Source organism: Haemorhous mexicanus, chromosome 5 (genome assembly GCF_027477595.1).
Source record: "Haemorhous mexicanus isolate bHaeMex1 chromosome 5, bHaeMex1.pri, whole genome shotgun sequence".
In the NCBI taxonomy this organism is placed as follows: Eukaryota; Metazoa; Chordata; class Aves; order Passeriformes; family Fringillidae; genus Haemorhous; species Haemorhous mexicanus.
Genome location: NC_082345.1, coordinates 17,323,271 through 17,346,627, shown reverse-complemented (window position 1 = coordinate 17,346,627; position 23,357 = coordinate 17,323,271). Strand labels below are relative to the sequence as shown.

At 42.4% G+C, this 23,357-nt stretch overlaps 2 protein-coding genes across 9 annotated transcripts in view; both read right to left on the bottom strand.

Annotated features, from left to right (window-relative positions):
- Positions 1-6,583, bottom strand: part of PARVG (parvin gamma) — a 34,626-nt gene extending 28,043 nt beyond the window's left edge. The window contains exons 1-3 of one of the 7 annotated variants that reach the window (XM_059846159.1): positions 6,388-6,583; positions 878-979; positions 308-372 (exon numbers count right to left, since the gene is read on the bottom strand). In XM_059846159.1, the coding sequence (XP_059702142.1) occupies positions 308-372; positions 878-956 (144 nt within the window). In that variant the 5' untranslated portion in view covers positions 957-979; positions 6,388-6,583. Of the gene's footprint in view, positions 1-307; positions 373-877; positions 980-4,241; positions 4,392-6,387 lie in introns of those variants that run through there. The other 6 variants (XM_059846156.1, XM_059846157.1, XM_059846158.1 and 3 more) reach the window with 6 other exon arrangements.
- A 1,175-nt stretch (positions 6,584-7,758) lies between these two features.
- The window catches only part of PARVB (parvin beta), a 50,666-nt gene continuing 35,067 nt past the window's right edge, over positions 7,759-23,357 (bottom strand). For both annotated transcript variants that reach the window (XM_059846150.1, XM_059846151.1), the window contains exons 7-13: positions 20,933-20,991; positions 19,846-19,865; positions 18,597-18,658; positions 17,340-17,408; positions 16,339-16,440; positions 14,641-14,713; positions 7,759-10,812 (exon numbers count right to left, since the gene is read on the bottom strand). In XM_059846150.1, coding sequence (XP_059702133.1) covers positions 10,736-10,812; positions 14,641-14,713; positions 16,339-16,440; positions 17,340-17,408; positions 18,597-18,658; positions 19,846-19,865; positions 20,933-20,991 — 462 coding nt within the window. In that variant the 3' untranslated portion in view covers positions 7,759-10,735. The remainder of the gene's footprint in view (positions 10,813-14,640; positions 14,714-16,338; positions 16,441-17,339; positions 17,409-18,596; positions 18,659-19,845; positions 19,866-20,932; positions 20,992-23,357) is intronic.

Genomic DNA, 23,357 nt, shown 5'->3' with positions numbered 1-23,357 from the left:
AGAGGTGTCACATCAGCAGCCACTCAGGTTTGTATTTGCACTCCACACCCAGCAGTGCTCACTGCATTGGAAGCTTGATCCTGTATGGCCCCAGCCATCCTGATGCTGTCCTGAACAAAATTTTGGCTTCCTTTGAGTGGACCCCAAATACCAAAAGCAGAGCTCATTCCTATCTGTAGAGAGTAGGGGACTGGGGTCAGAGGACTGGGCAATTTACAGGGCTGAAAGAGGTTAAAGAACCGGGTTCTTTGTTTGCTTTAGCAGAACTTGAGGTGAGGGTTAAACAATGCAGTAAAAGAAGTGGTACCAGCTTCAATTCTTCCAGTTTGGGGTTGTTGCTTGAGGTCGGTTTTATGAGTTTCCTCTTCTCGCCTGTGGAAGGAAGCAAACAAGATCCATCACAGTTATCAGATATGACTAAAGCATGCATGCAGCTAAATCTGCCAGCAGTTTGATATTCCCAAAATGGCTAATTGCTCGATGTAGAAATATTTATTTTTCATTTCAGCTAATTCCTTATGAGCAAGAAACTGGTATAGCAGACTACTAAGCCTGCTGTTGGAAATTATGCTTCAGTGTACTTCAAATGAGTAAGATCTAGATGGACAATTCTAGAAAGAGGAAAACACACTTGGTCAGATTTACATGTGTGAAACATAAATTTCAGTTAAAGAACCAGCTGGACTTTGTCTTCCTTCTTCATGATCTGCCCCCAAAGAGTCAGCAGCCAAATTACACACAAACATCTTACTCGTTTCTGATACAGCCATGGGATCACTGCTGAAAAATATAGAATTCATATGTATAATACATTTTCTGTTTGGCCCTTCAGGTGGTTCTTTGGCCTTTTTTCTGTCCTGGTTCATAAAGTACATACCTTTAGCGATGATGTCTTCAGTTAGGAATTGATCAAGTGTAGAAGGCTGTGTAAAGGCATTTAAAAAGTCTGGATCCATTGTCTTTAATCACTCCTGGTAAACTGGTAAAAAACATTGGGGGGAAGGGAACATGAGTAAGGGACAGAAAGATCAGAATTAGTGCTAAGAAAACAAACAAATTGAAGGTTTGTTTTTTTATTAGTTACTATTTTATCACTAGCTGCTTTTAAAAAAATCTGAAACTATATTTAAATGTGTGCAAAGAAAAAGAAGTTAAAAAACAATTTTCATTTTTTTTAAGTTAATCATCAAAATGTAGGAAAAAAAGACCTGAAGACCCAAACTAAAACTTGTTTTATTCACATCTAATTGTATTTTCCCTGTATTAGATAAGTAAGATCCTGTTTCACCTGAAGTGAAAAACAAGCTTTCAGTCCCTAGGTATTCATGGATATGTGTGGGAGCTCAGCACATCACTCCTGATGTCCAGAGCTACCGAGAGAACCCTTGGGGGGCTCGGGAGTCTTGGAATGTTGCTAAAAGCACTTGGTGGCTTGATTTTGATCCATCTAGGGATGTGCCACCGATGTATGAGGAAATGGAACCTGTGAGAATCACTCGGGTGTAAATGGTGAAGGGAAGATATCATTACAGGGTGAATCACAAATTTTGGGGTTTTGGTACAGGGGGATTGTAGAGACAAGATGGAGGAATCAGGGCGTGCCACCAGGCTCTTCTTTCTTCTTCCTGTCTTCCATCTTCTGCAGTGGTGTTGGCATTTGGGGATTGGTCTAGGGTGAGGGTGTACTTAGTGATGAGGGTGATAGGTATTGGGGACAAAAGGTAAATATGATATACGAAGTTTTTGTTATAAAAGATGCGACTGCCTTGGGGGTGGGCAGAGTGTGCCTTTGGCTGCCATGCTGGTCAGATCCTTCGGGCAGAGAAAGGACTTTATAGATAACAAATAATAAACAATTCTGAAGACCGAAAAAACCTAGCGTCCAGACTCATCTTTTGAAGCCCAGCGTGCAAGAGCCATCCTGAGCGTGTGTGGGGGCAGAGACAGACAGCCGACCCCATAGATATGTGCTAGAAAATATAACAATTATCAGTACTTAAGGAGTATTAAATCAAGAACCCAGTAGTTAAATTACTGAGACAAGTTACTAAATATAAGCAGCTTCCTTTACTGGACCAGCTGATACAGATGTGGGGAGACAAGGACAGCCATTGGCATCTGAATAGCCTCTTTTACAAATTCTAGTATAGAGTCATAGAATCAGTTAGATTGGAAAAAACTTCTGAGATCACTGAGTCCCAACTGTTCACCCACCACTAAACCATGCTCCCAAGTGCCACATCTGCATTGTTTTTGTATCTTTCCAGGGATGGTGACTCCAACACTTCCTTGGGCAGCCCCTTCCAATGCCTGAGTGCCCTTTAAGTGCAAAAATTTTCCCTCATATCCAACCTGACCCTCCCCTGGCACTGCTTGAGGCCATTTCCTCTCATCCTGTCCCTGTTCCCTGGGAGCAGAGCCTGACCCCCCCAGCTGTCCTCTCCTGTCAGGGAGTTGTGCAGAGCCAGAAGGGCCCCCCTGAGCCTCCTTTTCTCCAGGCTGAGCCCCCCCAGCTCCCTCAGCCCCTCCTGGTGCTCCAGCCCCTTCCCCAGCTCCATTCCCTTTTCTGGACAAGCTCCAGCCCCTCCATGCCTTTCTTGTCCTGAGGTTCCCAGAAGTGCCCCGGGATCTGAGGTGTGGCCCCAGCAGTGCCAGCCCAGGGGACAGTCACTGCCCTGGCCCTGCTGCCACACCATGGCTAGCACAGCCCAGGTGCCATTGGCCTCCTGCCCCCCTGGGCACACCTGGCTCCTGTCCAGCTGCTGTCCCCAGCACCCCCAGGGCCTTTCCCAGCTTTCCAGCCCCTCTGCCCCCGCCTGGAGCTGCAGGGGGTTGGTGTGACCCAAGGCAGGATGGGGCCCTTGGCCTTGTGGAATCTCAGACCACTGGCCTGGGCCCATGGATCCAGCCTGTCCGGGTCCCTCTGCAGAGCCTTTCTGCCCTCCAGCAGATCCACATTCCCACCCAGCTGGGTGCTGTCCATGAGCTGACTGGGTGTGCCCTCGATGCCCTTGTCCAGATCCTCAATAAAGACATTAAACAGGACTGGCCCCAGTGCTGAGCCCTGGGACTCCTTGGGACTGGTCACCATCTGGATTTGACTGATTCCCTACTGCTCTCTGGGCCCAGCCTTCCAGACATGCAAGAAGCAAAATGGTTCTTCATATAAACTAAATGCACACTTATTTAAGTGCCAGAAATCAGAACTATATGCAGCTGTACTGTGGCCTGCAGAGGTGAAAGAAATTACAGGAGGATGAGGGCTCCAGACACTTAGAGCAGACTATGGTTCTAGCATGAGTAAGAGAACTCATCCTTCCCAACAGTCCAAAATCTTTGGAGGTCAGAGCAGAGCAGATGTCATGACCAGACTTGTACTGCCAGGCCACTGTAGGAGAGGGAGAGGGAATGCTGACTGGTTTTGTGCTTTCTTTAACAGAAAATGAGATGCTTCAGAGGTTCCTGCAGGAGAGTTCTTCCACTCCCTACCCAAGGTGCCCACACTGAGAGCCCTGTTTCCTAACTCTTCCTGTGAAATGAGTGGGAATGACGCTTTAAAAAACAATCCAGAGCATTTAAATCAGTGGCTAATCCTAGTTTTAGGAATGGAGTTCCCTCCATTCTGTCCCAGAGCCAGCCCTGTCTGGTGTTGCAGGTGCCTGAAGTGAGATGCTCCCACCACCCAGAGCAAGGCACCTGCTGAAAATGCTGTGGTACAGAACATCTCCAAAGAGACATTCCTCTGCTTGATAGCTTTATACACCAAACAGCACAGTGCTGCTCTGAAGGCTTTCACATATTTCTTACAGACTCCAGTCAGTATGTTATGAACATGTGTTTTAACAAAGATTTGCCAAAGCTGAGAGAATATCAGTAGAAAATAGCAATTGGATGCTTTTGCACATCAATCTGGTAAAACAAATTGGTACAAAATTGCCAGCAAGGCACTAGGAGAAAGGGTCACAAGAGAATTGATTTCATTATGGTGGTGGCAAAACTAAATGCTATCTGTAAAAAGGTGCTTGATTAAAAAAAAAGTTAGGAGAAATTGAGTGATGTAGTGCCTGAGGAACAACTGAACTGGGTGAGATAAGACTGCCCAGATGAAATTAACTGAGAGAAGTTAATTAACAGAGAGCAACCCGAAGGACAACTTATTTTTAAATTAGGTTTCTGACAGCTGTGAAGCCTTGGGGAAGTCCAGCTTATAACAGAAATGGTCTGTGTAAACCACAACTTACTCAGCTTTGCAATATTCCATTTGTGTATCTTTTACTTCCTTCAACTATCAAAGTTGTGTGTGTTGCCTGCCACACCCCCGGGCTCTTTTTGACCAAGGAACCTGAACATCAGAAGCCACTCTAAAATTTGGAAACCTGTAAAGAAAGGCCTGAAATTCAGAATTTGAAATAAGGTAGCATAATACCCTCTAGGGCCTCAGTCCTGTGTGTCAGTCGACTTAAAATTACTCCCCTGGGTAAGAAACCAAAACCCCAAAATCTATAAGCAGTGCAAGGATATAGAGACACTTCCCCAAAACACTACCAGTCTGCAGTTCAGTCTTCCTATAGCAAAGCTGGGGGCCTGGTCACTAGGAGCTGTCAACACATTTACTCCCCATGAACTCCCTGCTCACCCCTTGAACATGTGTCTGTTTCTCTCAGCCCTCAGCAGCGAGGAGGTGCAGTGTGGCCCTACATCACCTGAAGCCCCATCTCCTGTTTCTTGCTCTGACTCACCAGCTGTCCCTGAAGGCACCAGGCAAAGAGTAACTGATCCAGATTTTTCACACCACTGTGTTAATGCTCCGTGTCACTCCTGCCCTACAAGCCCAAAGCCTCCGTGTCCATCTCTTTACAAAACTGAGCAAAGACAGCCTACAGTTACCCTTCCCTGGAAAACCAACTGCTCATCCTCAGTGCTCTTTTCTGGGCTTCCTCCAGCATGATCGCAGCCTTTAGGAAGTCCTAGGAACCAGTCCTGCCCAGATTTAGAAGGGTGCACTGCAGCGTGCACAGTGGTCTCTGCTCCTCTCCTCCTAAGTCCTGTTTGCTTTTTTCCTCACTGCTGACCTTTTATTGGGAATTATCTATTAGATCTCCAAGATCTTATTCCTATATAGCAACACACCATTAAGAGCCCATCATTTATTGTATTTCAGCTCACATTTATCAGTATTGATTTCCCATAGGCATTTCAGAGCCTGCAGAGAACTGCAGTTCTCCAGCATTTAATAGACTCACTGCTTATTACTCTTAATTAGCATTCACAAGCAGCCCTTCATGTGGTTGTGCAGCATATTGGTGAGGCTTGGTCACAGGCAACAGCCTTTCAGAGAATAACATACTGCAGGAACAACACAAAATGGAACATGCCAGGGTTGGGACACCTCCTTGGGTGAGCTGTTTAATGAAAAACAGGAAAGGTCAGAAGAGTTGGTTCTCACACACTAATTTCCGTATTTTCTGCAACCAGCCCCTGCCTCCCATCAGTTAAATTTGCTGCTCAGAGCTGTGGCTGACATCCTAGTTTTCCAGCCCCCATCCTTCCGCACAAGTTTTTTTATCAATAATTGGAATACATTGTAAGAGTCAACTGCTTGAATACTGACTATACAGACATTTCATTATAGCATCTTTAAATAAAATAGATGCTTAATTATTCAAAGAAAATGGCTTTCCCTGAATGAAATGCTCATTCTCTGAGAATGCCATGGATATACAGGCTTTCCTTTAAACCCAAGGGGCATTTGATTTCTTGTGTACCACCTGCAGCGGCTGCCAAGAAGGGAATTGTTCTTAGGTCAGGAGCTAGGTTATTGCACAAACTTGCAACGACACAACTGCAGATAAACAGCTAATTCTCAAGCTGGGTCAGAGCTCACTTTTCCTCCATGAGCCTTCACAGGGTCTGGCTCCCAGACGTCCCCAAGGCACGACACAAAACACTAATGGGGGTCTCTGGCTTACAAATCAGCTGTAGAATATTCACAAGGCACTTTCCAATGCTACCAAACTCTTTCACCTGTTTCATTTCCTGTTTGAAAAGATAAAAGCCTTACTCTGCCTATATCGAACAAGTAGATCACACAGAGGAGGAGAAAAAAAAAAAAGGGAATGTTAATAGTAATATTTCCACCTTTGGGAAACCAGAATTTAAAAATAAATAAGGGGGGAGGGGGGAAGAATGCACATTGTGCACCCAGTTTAAAACTTATTTTCATTTCCCTGTATAGTACCAGACTTCTCAGGAGCCATCTTTGCTCAGAAGCATCAGAAGAGATGTTATCTTAGTAGGAACAATACACACAGACACAGAAAATCTTCCAGTTAAGAACACTAATTATGAAAAAAAAGTGCCGAAAGGAGCCCCATTTTCCAGACTTACTATTCTCTCTTTCAGTACCTCTCCAGAAGCTCGTACAAGACCTTGTCCCAGCAGTAAGGGTGCAATTTCGCGGGAAGAGGGCTGAGCCCAGGCTTGGAGGTCTCCCATGCAGGGCAGCACAAAGCACACAAAGGGGAAGTTGTGCTGCAGTGCTCGGCTCTTAAAAACGAAACCATGGTCCCATCCGGAACTTAATTATGTGTTCTGGTCCCTGCTGCAGAGACTGAAATAAACAGGAACACAAGTGCAGGAAACATGCAGCCCTGCAACTCCTGAAGCACCAGAAAGCATTAAAAAGATATGATTGTTCTTGGATGGCACTGCCCAGCATGACTGTGCTGCTCTCCCTCTGGGGTGATTCACAGAGCACTTGTGCTTTGTATATAATAAAAAACGAGACAAAAGCAGATAAGATCATGTTCCAATACACCTTTTCTTCATGCTCCTTCAAGTATTTTATAAAGCAGAACAACACCACTCTACCTACCTGGCAGAAGGAGAAACCTAGAAAATTAATTTATTTATCCTTAGAGAGGAAGTTAGCCACACCAGGGCCAAAAACCCTGATGTGAGATATGAGTTATCTCCAGCAGGCAGTGCTGCTGCTCTTCCTCCCCTTTCACATTAGTGATTAAAGGGGAATAGCACCCTAAAGAAACCACTTTCCCTGGACATTTCCTCTAGGTGTGAGTTGCATTTTTTAACACACCTCTTTTCCTACAAAATCTGATGTAGTGACCAGTGCATGGAGTATCCAGACTTATGCAGAACAGCAGTAGTCAATCCTGTATGAGTTGCATTTGATTTCATGCCTATGATGCCTAAAGATTTTTTGCTATTTATACATTTTTAATGTATTTGTAGCTTTGCAGATGACTGTTAAAACATGGTTATATAGTTCCTAGAATTTTCCTACCCTTTCTCTTAGATTTTAGAGTAATAAGCAATCCCTTTCAACACTCCTGAAATTCTGTTGAGTCTTATTCTCAAGAAGAGAGCCTCTAACAAGGACATTTTGTTTTGCAACCAGAATCTGAGGAGACATCACAAGAAAATAGGGCAAAGAAGTCTCTGGATGAGCTCCAAGGGGCTGACCCAGGGTGGGTGTTTCTGTAAGTTCTCAAAGCACATCTCATGCACACATCCCCACCACAAACACCTGGCCCGCACATGTAAATAGCCACTGAAGAACAATTCAAGGATTCAACAGCAATAACAAGTTCTGATAATGCATTTTCCTGGTCCTTCACATGGCCCTGCTGTATTGGAAAGCCAGTCTACACTCTCTGCACACCAGAGCAAAGGGAAGCTCACCATCCATAAGTTCTTCCCACAGATATTTCCACTGAGAATAAAAAAAAGTAGAAAACATAGTGATCATTATTTGTTTATTTGAATAAATAGAACAACTGTCAAAAACCATGCATAAACATTCCTGCTGTGAACTTTAGCAAACATAGCGTTGCACTGTAACTTGCTTACAGTACACAACTTATCACTAAGATGGACGTCTCCAACATATGACAAGTCCAGAATTTTATCTGCAAGGCTGGTTTTTAGTAGTTAGAAGTCCAGAGTAAACACTGTTAAAAACAGTAGAAAAGACTCTTAAAAAACACATTAATACTGAAAGTACTGGGGTCTGGGGAAGAGGAGTTAGAAATCCTATACGGTTTAAACGGATTTAAAAAAATCTGCCACTGTCAATTTTTCATCTTGAAAAATAGAATGCAGCTGAGGACTATCTGAGCTTTTTCAGTGGTAATACATCTCACTGTAACTGAGTGTGTCAAGTAAATGCACCTAAAAGTCAAGTTGTATGGACTGGAAAAGACAGACATTCATTAAGTACTTACAAATGTGGGAGCTTTTAAATGCTGCAGAGCATTCAGCATTCCAGATGAACTCAAAAGGATTCAGACTGGTACCCATATATAAAACCCCAGTAACACAAAGGTATCATGAATAACACCTGTAACACTGACTCAACTTTCTGAGAGGCAAAGAATTATGGTGCATGTGTCACAGAAAGGCATGACAAAAGCAGGTGTTCAGAGAAGCTTTACCTACATGGCTCCTCTTGGAAACTGGGCTCACTGGGATGAAGCCACACTTCAGTTCAATCTGCCCTGCTCACAAATCTGGTTAACAATAAATACAGTGTCTACAGAATAGTGAGCTGGCCAGACAGCCAGGAGCCAAGGAATGAAAAAAGTATTTTCCCTGTGCAACATCTACCAACAAACAAGACCACACAGAACGGGCTATGACTCAGTCCAGGCTGACAGGGATATTAAGAAGGAATGCTAAAGGAGACCCATGGTTGTAGCAAGGGGACCCGAAACACAGAATTCAACAAAACAGACATCCTTTTATAATCTATCATAACCTGCTCACCTCTGCTTATGTGCCCTGAAGATGCCAGCTCTATGATCCCAGCTCAGAAACAACCATTCCCCTTTTTAAAGCCAAATCACCCTCACCCATTTTTTTTTTTAATCTTCTGTTTGCTTTTGATATTAATACTGCTTACAATTTCAAAAACTACACTCTCTGGAGGTCTTTCCCAGCAACTCAGAGAATATAAACAGAGCTGGCACCTCCACACCACCTGAAGGAAGGAGGATGGAATAACAACTCTTTAACAGACTTGCTTCCTGCAAATAACCCTGCATTAAACCAAAAGTTTGAGAGACCTTTCAGCTCAGTGACCTTCCAGCCTCATGATACCTTTATTTCTCAGCACAAAAGTTAGACCAATTTCTCTCACCTGCCAGGAGAGCTGTCCACCAGGCCTTAACACTTCTCCTGGTGCAAGTATCCTCTGTTGGTGCTGTGGTGGAGTTTAGTGGCCCCATCTGAACTGCACATCCTCATTCCAGGCTCAGTATAAACAGTGAGAGGTCAGCACCATCCTAAAGCACAGGCATGCAGAGATTCCCCAGAGAGCCTTGCAGAGCAGAGGAGATCTAAATTTTTCATGCAAAAAAGGGGCAACTTCCTTCCACCTTTTTTTTTTTTTTAGAGGTGTGAGGAGAGGTGATCCAAGAAATCCAAATACTAGAGCTCAGAACCCAAAAATACAAAGCAAAGAAGCAGAAGCTCATTTCTCTCCCTCTGAGATGAAAAACTGTTTGAGAAGGGAAGGAGAAAATCCCAATTGTAAAATTATACCATTCAAATAGCATGTTTCCTCTTGAATCTGAGCTCAAAGGCAAATAATGTTTGGTGTAAAAAAAAATGTTATTTAAGGAAAGAAGACGCCGACTTACTCAATTGAGCCCATGGAGCAGAGCAATTGCACCTGCTCTCCCTCAGGGCACTCTGCCTAGTGTTTTAGCCAAAGGAATGGATGCCCATAAAACAAAAGTTGCTGCTGTGATACATAAAAGCAGCAATCAAATCTCTCCTCTGTGTGCCCAAAGGAAAAGGATGATATTGAATGCATACTCCACATGTCATTTACTCTGGAAATACCAATCCCATTTCCTCCACAAAGCTCTCCTCAAAAAGCCACTCAGATGGCTCCTGTTCCACCACATTCCCTCTGTTAGTTTCAGGAAGGACGGGGGAAAATGCACTAATCCAGCCTGTGCCTGTGTGACCAGCTCTGGACCAGCCTGACTGAAGCTGCCTAACAGGTAACAGTGGCCCTAGCAACCAAATTTTCTCCTAGAAAAGAGATTAAATAAAAAATAGACACTAAAAGATTAGTTGGTCATCCCATTGCAAGACTTACTCTGTGTAAACACTGAATGGAAGTAACACTGACTAGAAAGAGGTGAACACAAAAACTGAAGCTTTTGCCATTAGCTTCAGACAGTGCCTGTAATTCCCCTCAGCCAACCCACCAAACAGAACACACAAACTCTTATTTAATAGAAAAGGCTCAGCTTCTAAATAAATTCCAAAGGTGATTTTCTATTGTTAACACTCTAAGCCTGGAAAATCATCAAATGCCAGTTGCAACCAGGTAGTATGCAAAAGAAAGTCTTCTGCAGAAGCAAAGAATCTTGAGCCATGAGGAAAGTCTCATGTTTTCCCTGCTTATTAAAGTAGTTAGTGGTATATTTCCTTTCTCAAAAGAACATTTGTGGGTTATAGCAAACAACAGATCCATTTGGCAAAAGTGTGAAATACCTACACATTTTCAAGTGACCAAGCGAATACACATGCATCATTTTTAGTGGGATTGTCTTACAAACAGCTACAGAGAGAACACATCAGCTGTAGGGAGAATGCATGAAGTACATAGCATAAGGCACAATGGGAGCATGCAGAGGGTGTGTTTATTGTAACTTCTGCCTGGGGAAGTTGAAGGATGAAGAGACCTCAGCAGCTTCCAGGATCACTCAACGTTCTTGTACTTGGTGAAAAGGTTGTACAGAACCCTGAGGGTAGACTTCAGGTCCAAGTTGACAACATCTGTGGAAGAAAAGGAGAAATCCTTAATTTGCATTGTGTTTTCTCTCATTTGTCCTGACAGGAACAGAAGTCCCCACTTCTCTGAGCTGATGAAATTGTGAATAAAAAACATACACAGAGTTCTGATCTTCCCAAGCCTTTTAAATGGCCTGCACAATTTGCTTCAAAACAGCTTTACAATCATACAGTCATAGCTAACTTCTCTCTGGGAAACAGGAAGGTAATTCCCTTCCCCAGCTAAAATTGGCTACAGAGAAAGTCTGCTTCTGTCAGAGAGTTGGGATAAAGGCTTTGGGAAATACTCCTGATGACTTCCGGGCCACAGAAGCAGTTAATAAGCAGTCACACACATCCTGAGGTACTGAACCACATCCACAGCTCTGCAATTATATGGTCCATGAATTAACAAAGACTGAATCCTTAGCAGACTCCAAGCTTTTTATTATTTAATAACCCTTCTTATCACGCTTGGCCAGGGAACAGGTCAGGAACAGCTCTCAAGAAAAAGCTTTCCTGTTAGCACCTCTCCATTTATACTACAATAAAATGCCAAGAATGCAGAGATTCTGGGGGGAGGCACAGGACAGAGAAGGCAGAAGAAGTAGAAAGAAAGTTTGGATATAACATGTCAGAAATGAGTATGAAGCAGCAAAAAATACACAGTGACCAATATATATGGAAGCAGAAGTGAGGAAGAACAGATAATTTAAAAAATCAACACAAGTCCTAGGAAGACAGCAAACTGTTAACGGACCAAGCACAATTAATGTGAGGTCCAAGGGAAACCTCCCCACTGTCTGCTTTGAAGACTCATTGCCAGGACCTCTCCACCCTTCCCTCCCACCCCACACTAGATACCACTCTAACCCCTACTCTTCATCTGGTATTTTAAATTATCTCTCAAATATTCTTTCTACCCTTTTTGCCTGTATTATTTTACATATTTCATTTATGATTTTCAGTTCACATTTGCAGAAGAATCTTCTCCTGCCCCAAAGAAAGATCCTAATTGCTATGAAGTCATGCATCCTGAAAAAAGAAATTCCTATTGGGAAAACTGAAATACAAAACTTCTAATTTTTCCAGGTATCATAGAAAGTTGATACCCAAATTAAAACAAGCCAACCCAAATTAAAATACAAGCTTAATGCTGAATGTTTTCTTATTTTTCTTTTTTTCTACCTTCCAGTGGTGAAAATTCCATTTCCATTCCTTGACAATCCAGACCAGTGGTTAATAGCCACTGCTGCAAAAGTTATACTGTAATTCCAGTCTACATTTTCCTAACTTTCAGACCTTGTTATGTCTTTGACTGCAGCATTACACTACAGAGTGTGCAGTGCATCCTCCCTGTGTGGGCAATTGCAGTGCTCCTTATTGATCAGTGTCTAACAGGTATTTCCAAGAATAAACATATTCTCAGCCTCGTGCTTCTTATAATAAGATAAAACATGCACAGCTATAACATTACCAACAGCAACAACTAATAAAATGTTAACTGAAAGTGGCCATACACTCTAAAATTACTTTTAAATATTCCATTAATTTAAAACTCTCATAGTCCGTAACAACCTCATTTAGAGGATACTAAATTAATCCATCACAACATAGTTCTGCTGCAGTAACTCAGCACAAGTTCTGCTGCTGGCCCAATCCACTGAATTTGGCTGGAAGAAAAGAGAAGAGGAGATGATCTGTATGGTCCTATTTTTGTTTACACCTGTACACAGACACACTACAAGATTTAACCTATTTAATCTATTTCTTGCAAGCACTGCAGAAAGCATGGGCTATAGGGATAAAAATTATGTTCTGCTCTAGACAATGTTTTTCCTTAAATCCTACAAGGAATTAAACTGGTTGGACAGCTAGGTCCACCACCTCAAATCCTGGGGGCAGCTCTGGGAATCTCATATCAGAAAAGACATGGAGGGGCTGGAGCATGTCCAGAGAAGGGAAGGGAGCTGGGGAAGGGGCTGGAGAACCAGGAGGGGCTGAGAGAGCTGGGGGGGCTCAGCCTGGAGAAAAGGAGGCTCAGGGGGGCCCTTCTGGCTCTGCACAACTCCCTGACAGGAGGGGGCAGCTGATGGGGTCTGGCTCTGCTCTCAAGGAACAAGGGACAGGATGAGAGGAAATGGCCTCCAGTTGCATCAGGGCAGGTTTCCCCGACTAAGTATTGGGAAAATTTCTTCAGCAAAATGGTTGTCAAGCATCAACACAGGCTGCCCAGGGAAATGGTGCAGTCCCCATCCTTGGAGAAATTTAGAAGCTGTGTAGATGTGGCACTTGGGGATCTGGCTCAGTGGTGAACACGATGGTTCTGGGTTAATGCTTGAACTCAATGGTGTTAAGAGGTCTTTTCCAATTCTATTATTCTAATCCAAGAGGCATTTACTGCCCAATTCATGCTAAAGGGCGTGATCCACCTGACAGGCTTCCCAGCCTCCTGATGACCAAGCAATGGATCAGAGTGTGGCATTAACAGAGCATAATTATACACAGAATTCTTTGGCAGAACTTCAGATTCTCTGTCAAAATGAATTACTGTTCTGTGAAACACATATTGTAATACATGGCAAGATCTTACAAATGACACTATGGTGCAAGCCATTCCCAAGATGTGACTGTCCTCTCCAAGGGAGCAGTTTTTCAGGAGCCACAGTCAGTTTCACATATACCACATGAGCACACTCACTCCAGCAGCTGGGAACTGCTGCCAGGAATGGCCACACACAGAGAAGAGGAAGGAAAACACAAGAGATGGTACATCTTGCAGCAGCAAAAAAAGGAATGTTGTACAAGCTAATTTGGCTCTCCAGCTTATATTAATAACATTTTCAATTAGTAAAACACTTAAAAGCATATTTTGCTCCATACTGAATCTCCATAAGCAAGATCTGCTATAGTGTTTTACCATTCATGACAGCAAAAGGTAAGAAAGCCTTATGAAAAGGTAACCTCTTCTGGTTTTCATCATTCTTTTCAGCATTTTCAGCATCCTTCAGGAGCACTTTTCATGCCCCAGTTTACAACAATGTACTGACAGCATGTATAAGCCATTTAATACTGTCTTTTGCCTTTTCACCCCTCTCCATCTCCAACCATCTCCACTGTTTGTTAATCTATTTACTATCATCACTTTTTCTCATTTTAAGTCAGAACAAATGTTTTTTGGGGGGGGGTCCTTATTTTCCATTATTATGCACAAGCCTGTAACACATACATAGTCTGTAACATCAGGAAAAAAAATTGCTCATTTAGCAGTCATAAAGTTTTAATTCCTCTTTTTATCCCCAGTGCAAGGAACAATGCAGACCTCATCAATAATTAATTTTAACGTTCAGAGACTTAAAGGGGAAACCTGGGTTTTAGACTTTTCAGTTCTGACCCCTACATCCACATAAATCAAGAAGATTGTTTACTACTGGTTCTCCTAAAAAAAACCCTAAAGTCTTCCAGTAATACGTCACTGAAATCCAATCACAGGAGCCCAGACTAGCATCAGCTGCAAGAATTACAAGCATTAGACCATGAAAAGCTTTCTGCTTGGATTGTTATTGAAAACACCAGCTGAATTGATCATGTAGCACAGAACAGTTCTTGAATGACTCACTAAAGCTCCACTTGGACACCTCAGTGAATCTGCTCCAGACAAGAAGCTCGGGCAGGATATACCCCAGGCACAGACAGTGAATCCTTTGGAAAACCCTCAAGGGGCCCATTCAAAGCTCCACTTTGTGATACTACTGCTACTTTGAACAGAATTGCACTAAATACGCCTGCTTGATGACTTTATACACTATTTAAAGCCACGTGGCACATCCATACCTTCAGGGCGAGCTTTTGGCTTCTTCAGGCCTCCATCTTGCATCAGCTCAAAAGCAAATGAAACATTGTGCACCTGAAAGACAAAGGGTTTAGAATCTCAGAGTTATATAGGCATCAGAAGCCTTTTATAATTTTTTTTAGACGCTTTATTCTCTCTGTACTTGATAATTTTATTTAAATCAATATTAAACATTTACATGATTAAGCATAGCAGAACCATAAAGTGCTTGGTGACAGCAGCTCCTGGGCAGACTGTGCAGAAAATCTGCAAAATAAGCTAAGTACAACTGTACATAAAGAGATTCTGAATAAGCCACCAGAGATCACACAGGAGCACAAATTCAGAGGAAAGAAAGTGGACAAAAAGGAAAGTGAAAGAAGGTAGGTGTCTTCATTTAATCTCTCCTTTGAGAAACAAAAATTACAATTTAAAGAGATCTGCATAGCAAATTTCTTGTCCACGCTTACTGAAATTTAGGCAAGGTAATTAACATTATGAATTCTGTGCAGTTTTGTCACTGCACATGACAGTTCTGGAGAGACATAGTTTACTACTCAGGACTTTACTAATAATCTCTTTTACCTGCTGCAGTTCCTCCTCATTCATTGTGACAAAACCAATCACTTTCAACATGGTATTTTTTTCCCCCCAAAACACAGAGCCTACCTCTCCTTCCTCAATTTACAAATCCCCATTCCTCAAGGTTAATTCTCCACACAAAACTACACTGCAACTTCTGGAATACTGGGTAATCTTTACGAATTCCAACCATTAATGATAAAATTGTAACCAAACAGATGCTGGCTGCAACTCAGCACCCTGCATTTCTACAAGAGCAAAAATTGAAGATAATGGGACAAGGAAGCAAGAGAAAGCTATAAGGGATGTGTGATATGTAGTAGAGAACCATCCTTCCCAGAGATGCACCTTTGCTGAGGGGCTGACAACAACAATGTGTGCAGGAGCCATTATGAAAACCCCATTTTAAACAGCACTCACAAAGCATTCCATCTTTAAACTTTAGCCAATGATTCCACTTTTGACCTAGCTCCCTCCTGCTGCAGCTCAGCCAACATAAAAGCTGTCCTCTGCCCTGCAGAACCTAGCAGAATGAAAAGAAGCAGAGGGCACCTGCAGGACTGCAGCAGGACCAGGCTCAGGGTATTCTGGTATACCACCACCAAATATACAGACATGCATGAGCAGGTCTGGGAACAACTGCAGACAGAGGAAAACTTTTGATTGTGACATTAAAACACAGCCTAAACACTTTTCTCATTGTGAGCACAAGGAGGGACACAGGACAATGGAGCAAGTGTGGGGCTGAGAGCAAAAGACCTACACACAAGAATGCTTCAAGCAGTACTACAATCTAAAAAATTACTTTGGTTATGCAAAGTACTATACAGTACAGAGCATTCATTATTGTATTTATTCACCCTGGATATTTGTAAGCTTTATGTGTTGTCTGATGCCAGGAACAGAGTAGCTTTCTTCCTTAACTATGAGGAATTTACCCATTCATTTCACGATTTTTAGTGGTTTTAACCATCAAGTGCCACAGCCTCTTTGCTAGATCTCCTGAAGAAAATGTACCAGCTTCTGTTTCACCTGGCACAAGGTAAAAAGATAAAACAACTGGGAAAAAAAAAAGTTATAATAATGCAGAAAGAGCATAACCGGGAGTTTCTACCCACCTTTTGATCAAAACTTTCAGGTGTTAAGTAGAAGTTGTGAAGAGGAACAAAATAGTCCTCCAGGAGACCCATGAGCAAAACCAAGTAAACACCATCTGCAAACTAAAGCGAAATATGAGGAGAAAGCATCTGTTTGCAAATCAGCATTCATAAACAAGAAGAAAGAATGCATGGCCCAAATTATGGGGTTGGTTTTGGTTTTTTTTTTTTTTTTTTTGCTAGCACAGAAGTGTGAGATGGCTCAGGAGTTTTTCTTGCTTTCCTCGTGTTCATTTAATTTGCTTGAGGAATCCTGCCAACTTCACAGCAGTAGTTAAAAAAACCCCCAAACTTCCTGGGACACATTATATACTCCCAGTCCTACTGCTACAGAATCAGGTAATTTCAACCACAATCCCTTTCAAATTGTGTGTGTTAGACATTCAAATCTTTGCCCTTAATCAAAACTTGAAAATAAGTCTCCCCCTCTCACAGGTAAGAAGTTGAATTCAATAAAAGAATTTTTTTCCCCCAAGTCAAAATGGATTGTTTCTGGTTGCAGAAAACACTAAATAAAATCTTACATATTTTCAGCCACCCTATTCAGTGTTCCTACCAGACCAGATGGCTACTGACTGGCTAAAGGGGATAATGTTATGCAGTTCTAAGACTTCCCACTTGTGATCATGATATGGCACATGTGACATTCTCTCTATTCTTGGGGATGGCTAAGGTAACAATTTCTTGTGACAGATCAGATCCAGCTGCCCATTTATTTCAGCAAAGCTGTAAAATAGCAGTGAATGAATGACTGACATTACATCAGGCTCAAATGAATTACCCAAACTCCTGGTATAATTCTCTGGATACTGTGCTTATCATTTTGCTGAGACAATAAGATAACCATCTCTCATGGCTCAGGAAACTAAACTCCAGAAAGAAGATCTGCTTCTGCTTAGCCAAGCCATGTCTGAAAATTTGCAATTTACACAGGTTACATCCAAAAAGACAAAGCCTCCTACCTGGGTTTCCAACTCTGTTACTTCCAAATTCAGTTTATTCAAGTGTTTGTTCACAAAAGTGATCAGAGACTATTAAAAAAAAAAAAAAAAAAGCAGAAACAGTGATGTCAGACACTACACTCAGTGCTGATGTGAAAGGGTTAACATAACCTTTAAAAACATTTTTAAAAACACAATAGGCATGTTTGCTGCCTGCTTTTGCACAAATTAAGTATGCAGGACTTATTTGTTTGCACCAGATGCCAGAACTCAGCAGATGGTGCTGTTACATGTAGCTTTCCCAGCAAATCAGGCAAACTTTAGTGGCCTGGGAAAATGCTGTGATGACATTGGCGCCTGAAGATGAAGTGAGAAATAGGTGCATTTACTGTCCCCACTAATTTTTTTAGGTTCTTGAAGGTGCCAACAGCAGAGTGGTGTGCACACAACTCTGTTCCTTGAGGGATGTGTGCAGTCAGCACACGGATTACAGCCAGGATGTAGCCCTGGTCTGGGATTTCTATTCCAGATCCAAATCCTGCCATTACAAACCAGACCTGTGCTAATGCACTGAAGCACAGAGATCTGTCAGCCCACTTACATCACTTACAGAAGGGACACAGAGCAGAGAGTTACCACTTTTATTGTGTGGAAAGAGTTAATTCTTTATCCACTTAAAAGGACTTTTCTAAAAGACATTTCAGGCTGGAAAGATAAAAATCTTCCTGAGACTTCAAAGCATTATTTTAAAAGCACACATCCTTTATTTCACACAAGGGGAAGGGACAATTCACAACACTGATCTTCACATACTGCTCTCCTAATAAGCAGCTTAACAGCCAGGCTGGAAAAATCTGATGGAACTACATGGAGTCTGTTATTCCCCCAAAGCAGCAAGAGCTGGCAGAGAGAGATAAACAGCTACATTACCCCTCTGCACTAACACAAAGCCATGCCAAAAATACATCTGGATGGACATGCTGGGAATGATGCTCAGCCTTTAAGGACAAATCAAGGGACCACAGGAATAAGTGCTTAACGCCTGGGCAAAAGCAGCTCTTTTGTAAAAGCTTTATATTCAGCAAACTTTTTTTATGGGTGAATCACATTTAATGTTTGTAAAACATCACCTGGCTTTGACACAGTGATCCTTGGGGATAAACACCCCTTTCACTACTACAAATTCCTCTTCTGTTATTTGCTGGATGCTTCTGAATATCTTTCCAAAAGCACAAAAAAATGCAACATGGAAAATAAAGCTAGGATTTTACTTTTTACCTTTTTGACTACGCTGAGCTTGTCTGGTGCATGATCAAAAAGAGTGTCAAAGGCATCACGCTCTGGTTTGGGGGAAAAAAATTAAAATCAGAACACCTCCAACAGCACAAGTGTGGAAAGCAGGTTTCCTGTCCAAAACCTAAAGGTTTTTCTCCTCAGAAAGTCATGTAACAGAGACCCAAGCTAAAAGTCAGCACCCTGTTTTTGTGTCTGGCTATATGCCAGAGCAAAGTGCCCTAGGAATTTTAGAGGTAACTGAAAATAAACATATTCACTGATTTCACTTTTCTGCCATTCAAAATTGGTACAGAAAATATGTGGGTGAAAGAAAAATTAAAATGAAACACAAATTCTGACTATACCCCAATCCTAACTTAAACAGCTATAGTTCCATCCAGATTCAGTGTCAAATTCAGACATTGATTTGGTTAATCTAAAATTACTGGTAAATACCCCTGACATCAGTAAAGACTAGAACTGAACTCAAGTGAATTCTGATTCAGCAGTGTATGAAGAGCAAAGCCTACATAAAGCTTTGATTAAAAGATTTAAACTATGTTTCTACCTTCAAAGCACTGTCTATCAATATCTAATCAAATCTGTTTTCAACATAGTTTTTAACAGCTTTTTCATGATCAAATACTTTTTATTTACAGAACACATTTTAATAGTTTTCTACTGTCAAATAAACATATTTATTATCTAAACTCCTTTGGTATCTGAAGATATGTTATTTAGCTCCTATAGCTCCCTGACATTACTTATTTTCCAGTGCCTTATTAATATTTAATATAGATATGCTGCAAGAGGAGAAATTAGAGTTTTGACATATTATAATGGGCAAATAAAGAAAATAAATTACTTCTTTTCATCCTTTTCAGGAGCATACATCTTAAAATGGGAAATTACTTAATGCCACTAAAAAATAAATGCAAAAAGGGAAATCTCTTGGCAGCAACAGCAAAAGAAATGGGTTTTGTTTAGAAGACCAGACATACAGTTGGTAAGGCCTCAACTTCAAAGTCTAGAAAATACAAAGGAGATAAGATTCTCCATGCAGAGGAATTAGATCTGGTCCTACCCATTATGCTCCACATTCGCATGGAGTAACAAAACCTGCCCCCACAACACATTCCAACCTCATGGAATTGCTCAACCCATTGTCTTGGTCTGTTGAAAGAAAAAAATGACCAGATTTCTGTGCCTGACACAAATCAAACAGAAAAAAATTCCAAAGTTTGTTACTTACCAAATCTTCCCATCATCATCCTGCAAGTCAGAGAATTCAAAAACATGAAGTTAGTTAATGAATAATCAGTTTGGGAAGACAAGGGAATGGCCCTAAAAGGAGTTGTCCTTCAATATGCAGAGAGCCAACAACTTTTATACGTATAAACACACAGGCAAATCTGCAAACATCTTGCTAAAAAATGTCCAAGCCCCAGCCTGCAGATCACATCCTGCAAACCACATCTGGAGGAGAGTACAAGCTCACTGCATTGTTCAAGGGCACAGGAGAGAGAGGAGGAATTTTGGCCCACAAACCTGAGGCAGAGCTCTGATACTACAAAAACTACTATGAGATCTTTAATGTCCACACAGAGATGTTATGATCTCATTTCTGTGTGCTTCCATCTGAAAGATCTTCCCCACTAAGCACCACATGGTGCTTCATTTTATTTTCAAAGCCATGGGAAGTTAAACCAACTCTACAGGGAGCCAATACACTGATAAACTGAGGGAGGGCTCATGTAAGCCCCTCTTAGAAAAGCTGCTTTCAGGCCATGTGAAGGAAAACCTCAGCTTTCAGTTGAAGCCAAAATGAATGTCTAGCCTTCTCTTTATAAAAAGGACTGTAAAAACATACAGCAAAGTAAGCTGGTACAAAAAACTGGAGAGGGAAGAGGTTTAAATATTTATTTTTGCTGAGCTCTTCTCTCCTTACATCTTTAACTGTATCACTTCAGTTTAGAGAGCTATGTCAAAGAATTGCGTTTTTTCAAACTAATTCTCCCCCAAAATATATACATTAGCCCTTCACTTAATAGAGAAAATAGCACTAAGCAGAAAGCAGATATATATAGCTACATCCAGTAGGCAGGGGGGAAAAAAAGGCTCACAAAAGTCACTTTCAGTTAAAAGCTTCTAAGACACAAGAATTTCCAGAGGACACTTCTTCCTTGTAGAGTATTTTCAGAGACCAAGTCATTTCCATGTAGTTAAAAAAGCACCACATGAAAGGATTTCATTAATTTGGCAAGGATGGAGGATGATTAAACTTCTCTCTCATGCTTAGAAATGGTCTCACATCCTGCACAGAAGTGTTTTGTGCTTACTCTGTCGTGGTCGTCAGCTCCTCTGAAACATGAGTGGTCTGAAGGAGGCCTTCACGTTTCTGGAAAGGAAGATGGAATTAGCAAAGGAGAAGCTCATCAGGGGCTCATTCAGCATCTTGCAGAGCACCAGAGGACACAACTGGATGAATTCACAAGTGTCACAGAGGCAGAGGTGAAACAGCCAACAGAGGAGTATTCACCCCGAGCAGTGGCATTGATCAGGCTGACAGCGACAGGCATGTTTGGGAAATGTGTATTTGCACCTGTATTTGCAGCTAACTGCCTCACTAACAATCCTCCTCCTCCGAAGACCACAGTCAACATCATGCCTGGAATACAATCTGGAGTTTGTCAGCCCCACCTTAGACCCCCGCAGGGCAGCTGGTCATGTCACGATGCCAACCAGCAGCTTGGCACATCTGGCAAGCTGCTGACTCTTCTGGGACAGAAATGACATCGATGGCTGTTCCTAGGCCAGGGCTCCAGAGTGCTGGCACAGCTCTCCTAGAGCAGGCATGGCACTGGGGCCACTGCCCCAGTGGGGGGACACACCTGACAGGGGCACACACATCCTCCAAGGAAACACGGGGAGCACAAAAAGCTCAGGTAATGATTTCACAATGAACAGCACTTCCCTGATACCAGGTTGTCTCTCCTTGGCATAAGTTTCTGCATGAATAAGGAGCCTCTACCCAAGAGAAATAGCATGAGTTGAGACAGTTTCAAAATACCTCAGAGGGTGGAAGCACTTTCACCTGAGTGAAAAAACTCGCTAAGCATCTCCATGGGTTCCTTTCAAAACTATGCCTGAATGGAAGAATTTCTTTCCTCCCTTCTGTGTGCTCAAAAAGCTGACTCAAATCTCAGCAGCCATCTAGGAACCAGGTCTGTCAGAATGACTTAGGTAGGGTTAAGGGAAACAACCCCCACAGGCACAAGTAGATCTTTACCATCTCAGTTGAACCTCAAGCAAGAATTTATTAGGGAGAACAGCTTTGAGGAGAAGCACATCCTTCCCCAGAAGCAGTTTGAGAAATGAGAATTGAAATCTAAAAACCTGTAAGAGGAGCTCCTGCCCCTCCACTCCCTACTGAAGAAATGAAGGCAGGCAGAGCTGCTGGAAGGGAGGGAGCCTGGCTGGAGGCACTGGGGGAGCTATAACAGCTCCATGCCTTCTGGGGCCCTGAGCTTTGTGCTGCCAGCTGGCCACGTCTTCACAGCCCTCACTTCCCTATCAAATTCCAATCTCATCCTGCTCCCCTGAGGGAGCCATGGGAACGGTGCCAGGAGCTTTGGGGGGAAAGCCAGCATGACAGCATGGATGGAAAAATGAGGAGGCATCTGACAGGGCAGTATTCTCCTGCATACAAAACAATGCTGTCTTTATTCCATCCCACCACATCTCTGCTTTATTAACAGAGGGCTCAGGATCTTCCAGGCACCCTGAACCTCAGGGAGAAGATGGTGTAACCTGTGAACAAAACCTCAGTAAGTGATGACTCCTGAGTAATGCCTCCAAGTGCCTGATAAGAAAGAGAAATGGATTCTAGCACTGGCTCCCCAGCTGGAAGAAAAGGAAGCACTGTTCCCCCTCCCAGGCAGCCCAGCATGTTTCTCTCAGCAAGCCTAGGTCTCCTGACCTTGCAATCCAAAAGCAAATGTCATTCCTTGATAAAATGCTGATTTTTTTCCACCACTAGCACCAGACACATTTATTCTTCATCCTGCCTTGGCTCTGACCTTTCAGTCTGCAACTCACACTAAAAGGGAATTACTGCAAAAATACCCCAGATTTCCCAGCAGCATCAAGATGGGACATGCTGCAATTTTAAGAATGAGGCTGACACGAGCTAAGCATTAGAGATGACAATTCCTGAGCCTTGCAAAAATAACCAATACAGTGAGCCTTAAGGACAATTTTTCCACTTAATTCTGAGAACTTTTTTTGTTTTCCTGAATTAGGGTTTTTCTTTACCATGCAAGCTTACATTTAGAATAGCAGGCAGTCAAGTCAGCTGGAAAATCTCAGTATTTTCAGTCCTCACTGGAAGCACCACCAAAACCAACCGTTACTCTCCTCCCTGCCCTCACTGAGGAGGGTTGGAATGACAGGCATGTGTTGAGTGACACCAGCATTAAAGCATGTATCACCCTAGACTCTTAACTCAGCACTTAGAGTATCTGCTCACAGAATTTAACTAGAAGGCCCACCTGAACCCTTGCTCTGTCAGGACCCTTCTTGAATAACTTGGGCATATATTGCCATGGTTCCTCAGTTTCCTGAGGAACCACAAAGAAATTCACATTCAATTTCAAACAAAGAAACCAGCAAGAAAACTAATTCTGGAGGATGATTTCAAAAAGGTTTTCAAGTTACTTCCAAGCAACTGTTTCAGGAACTCTTCTCTTGAGAGGGGCTGTGTCA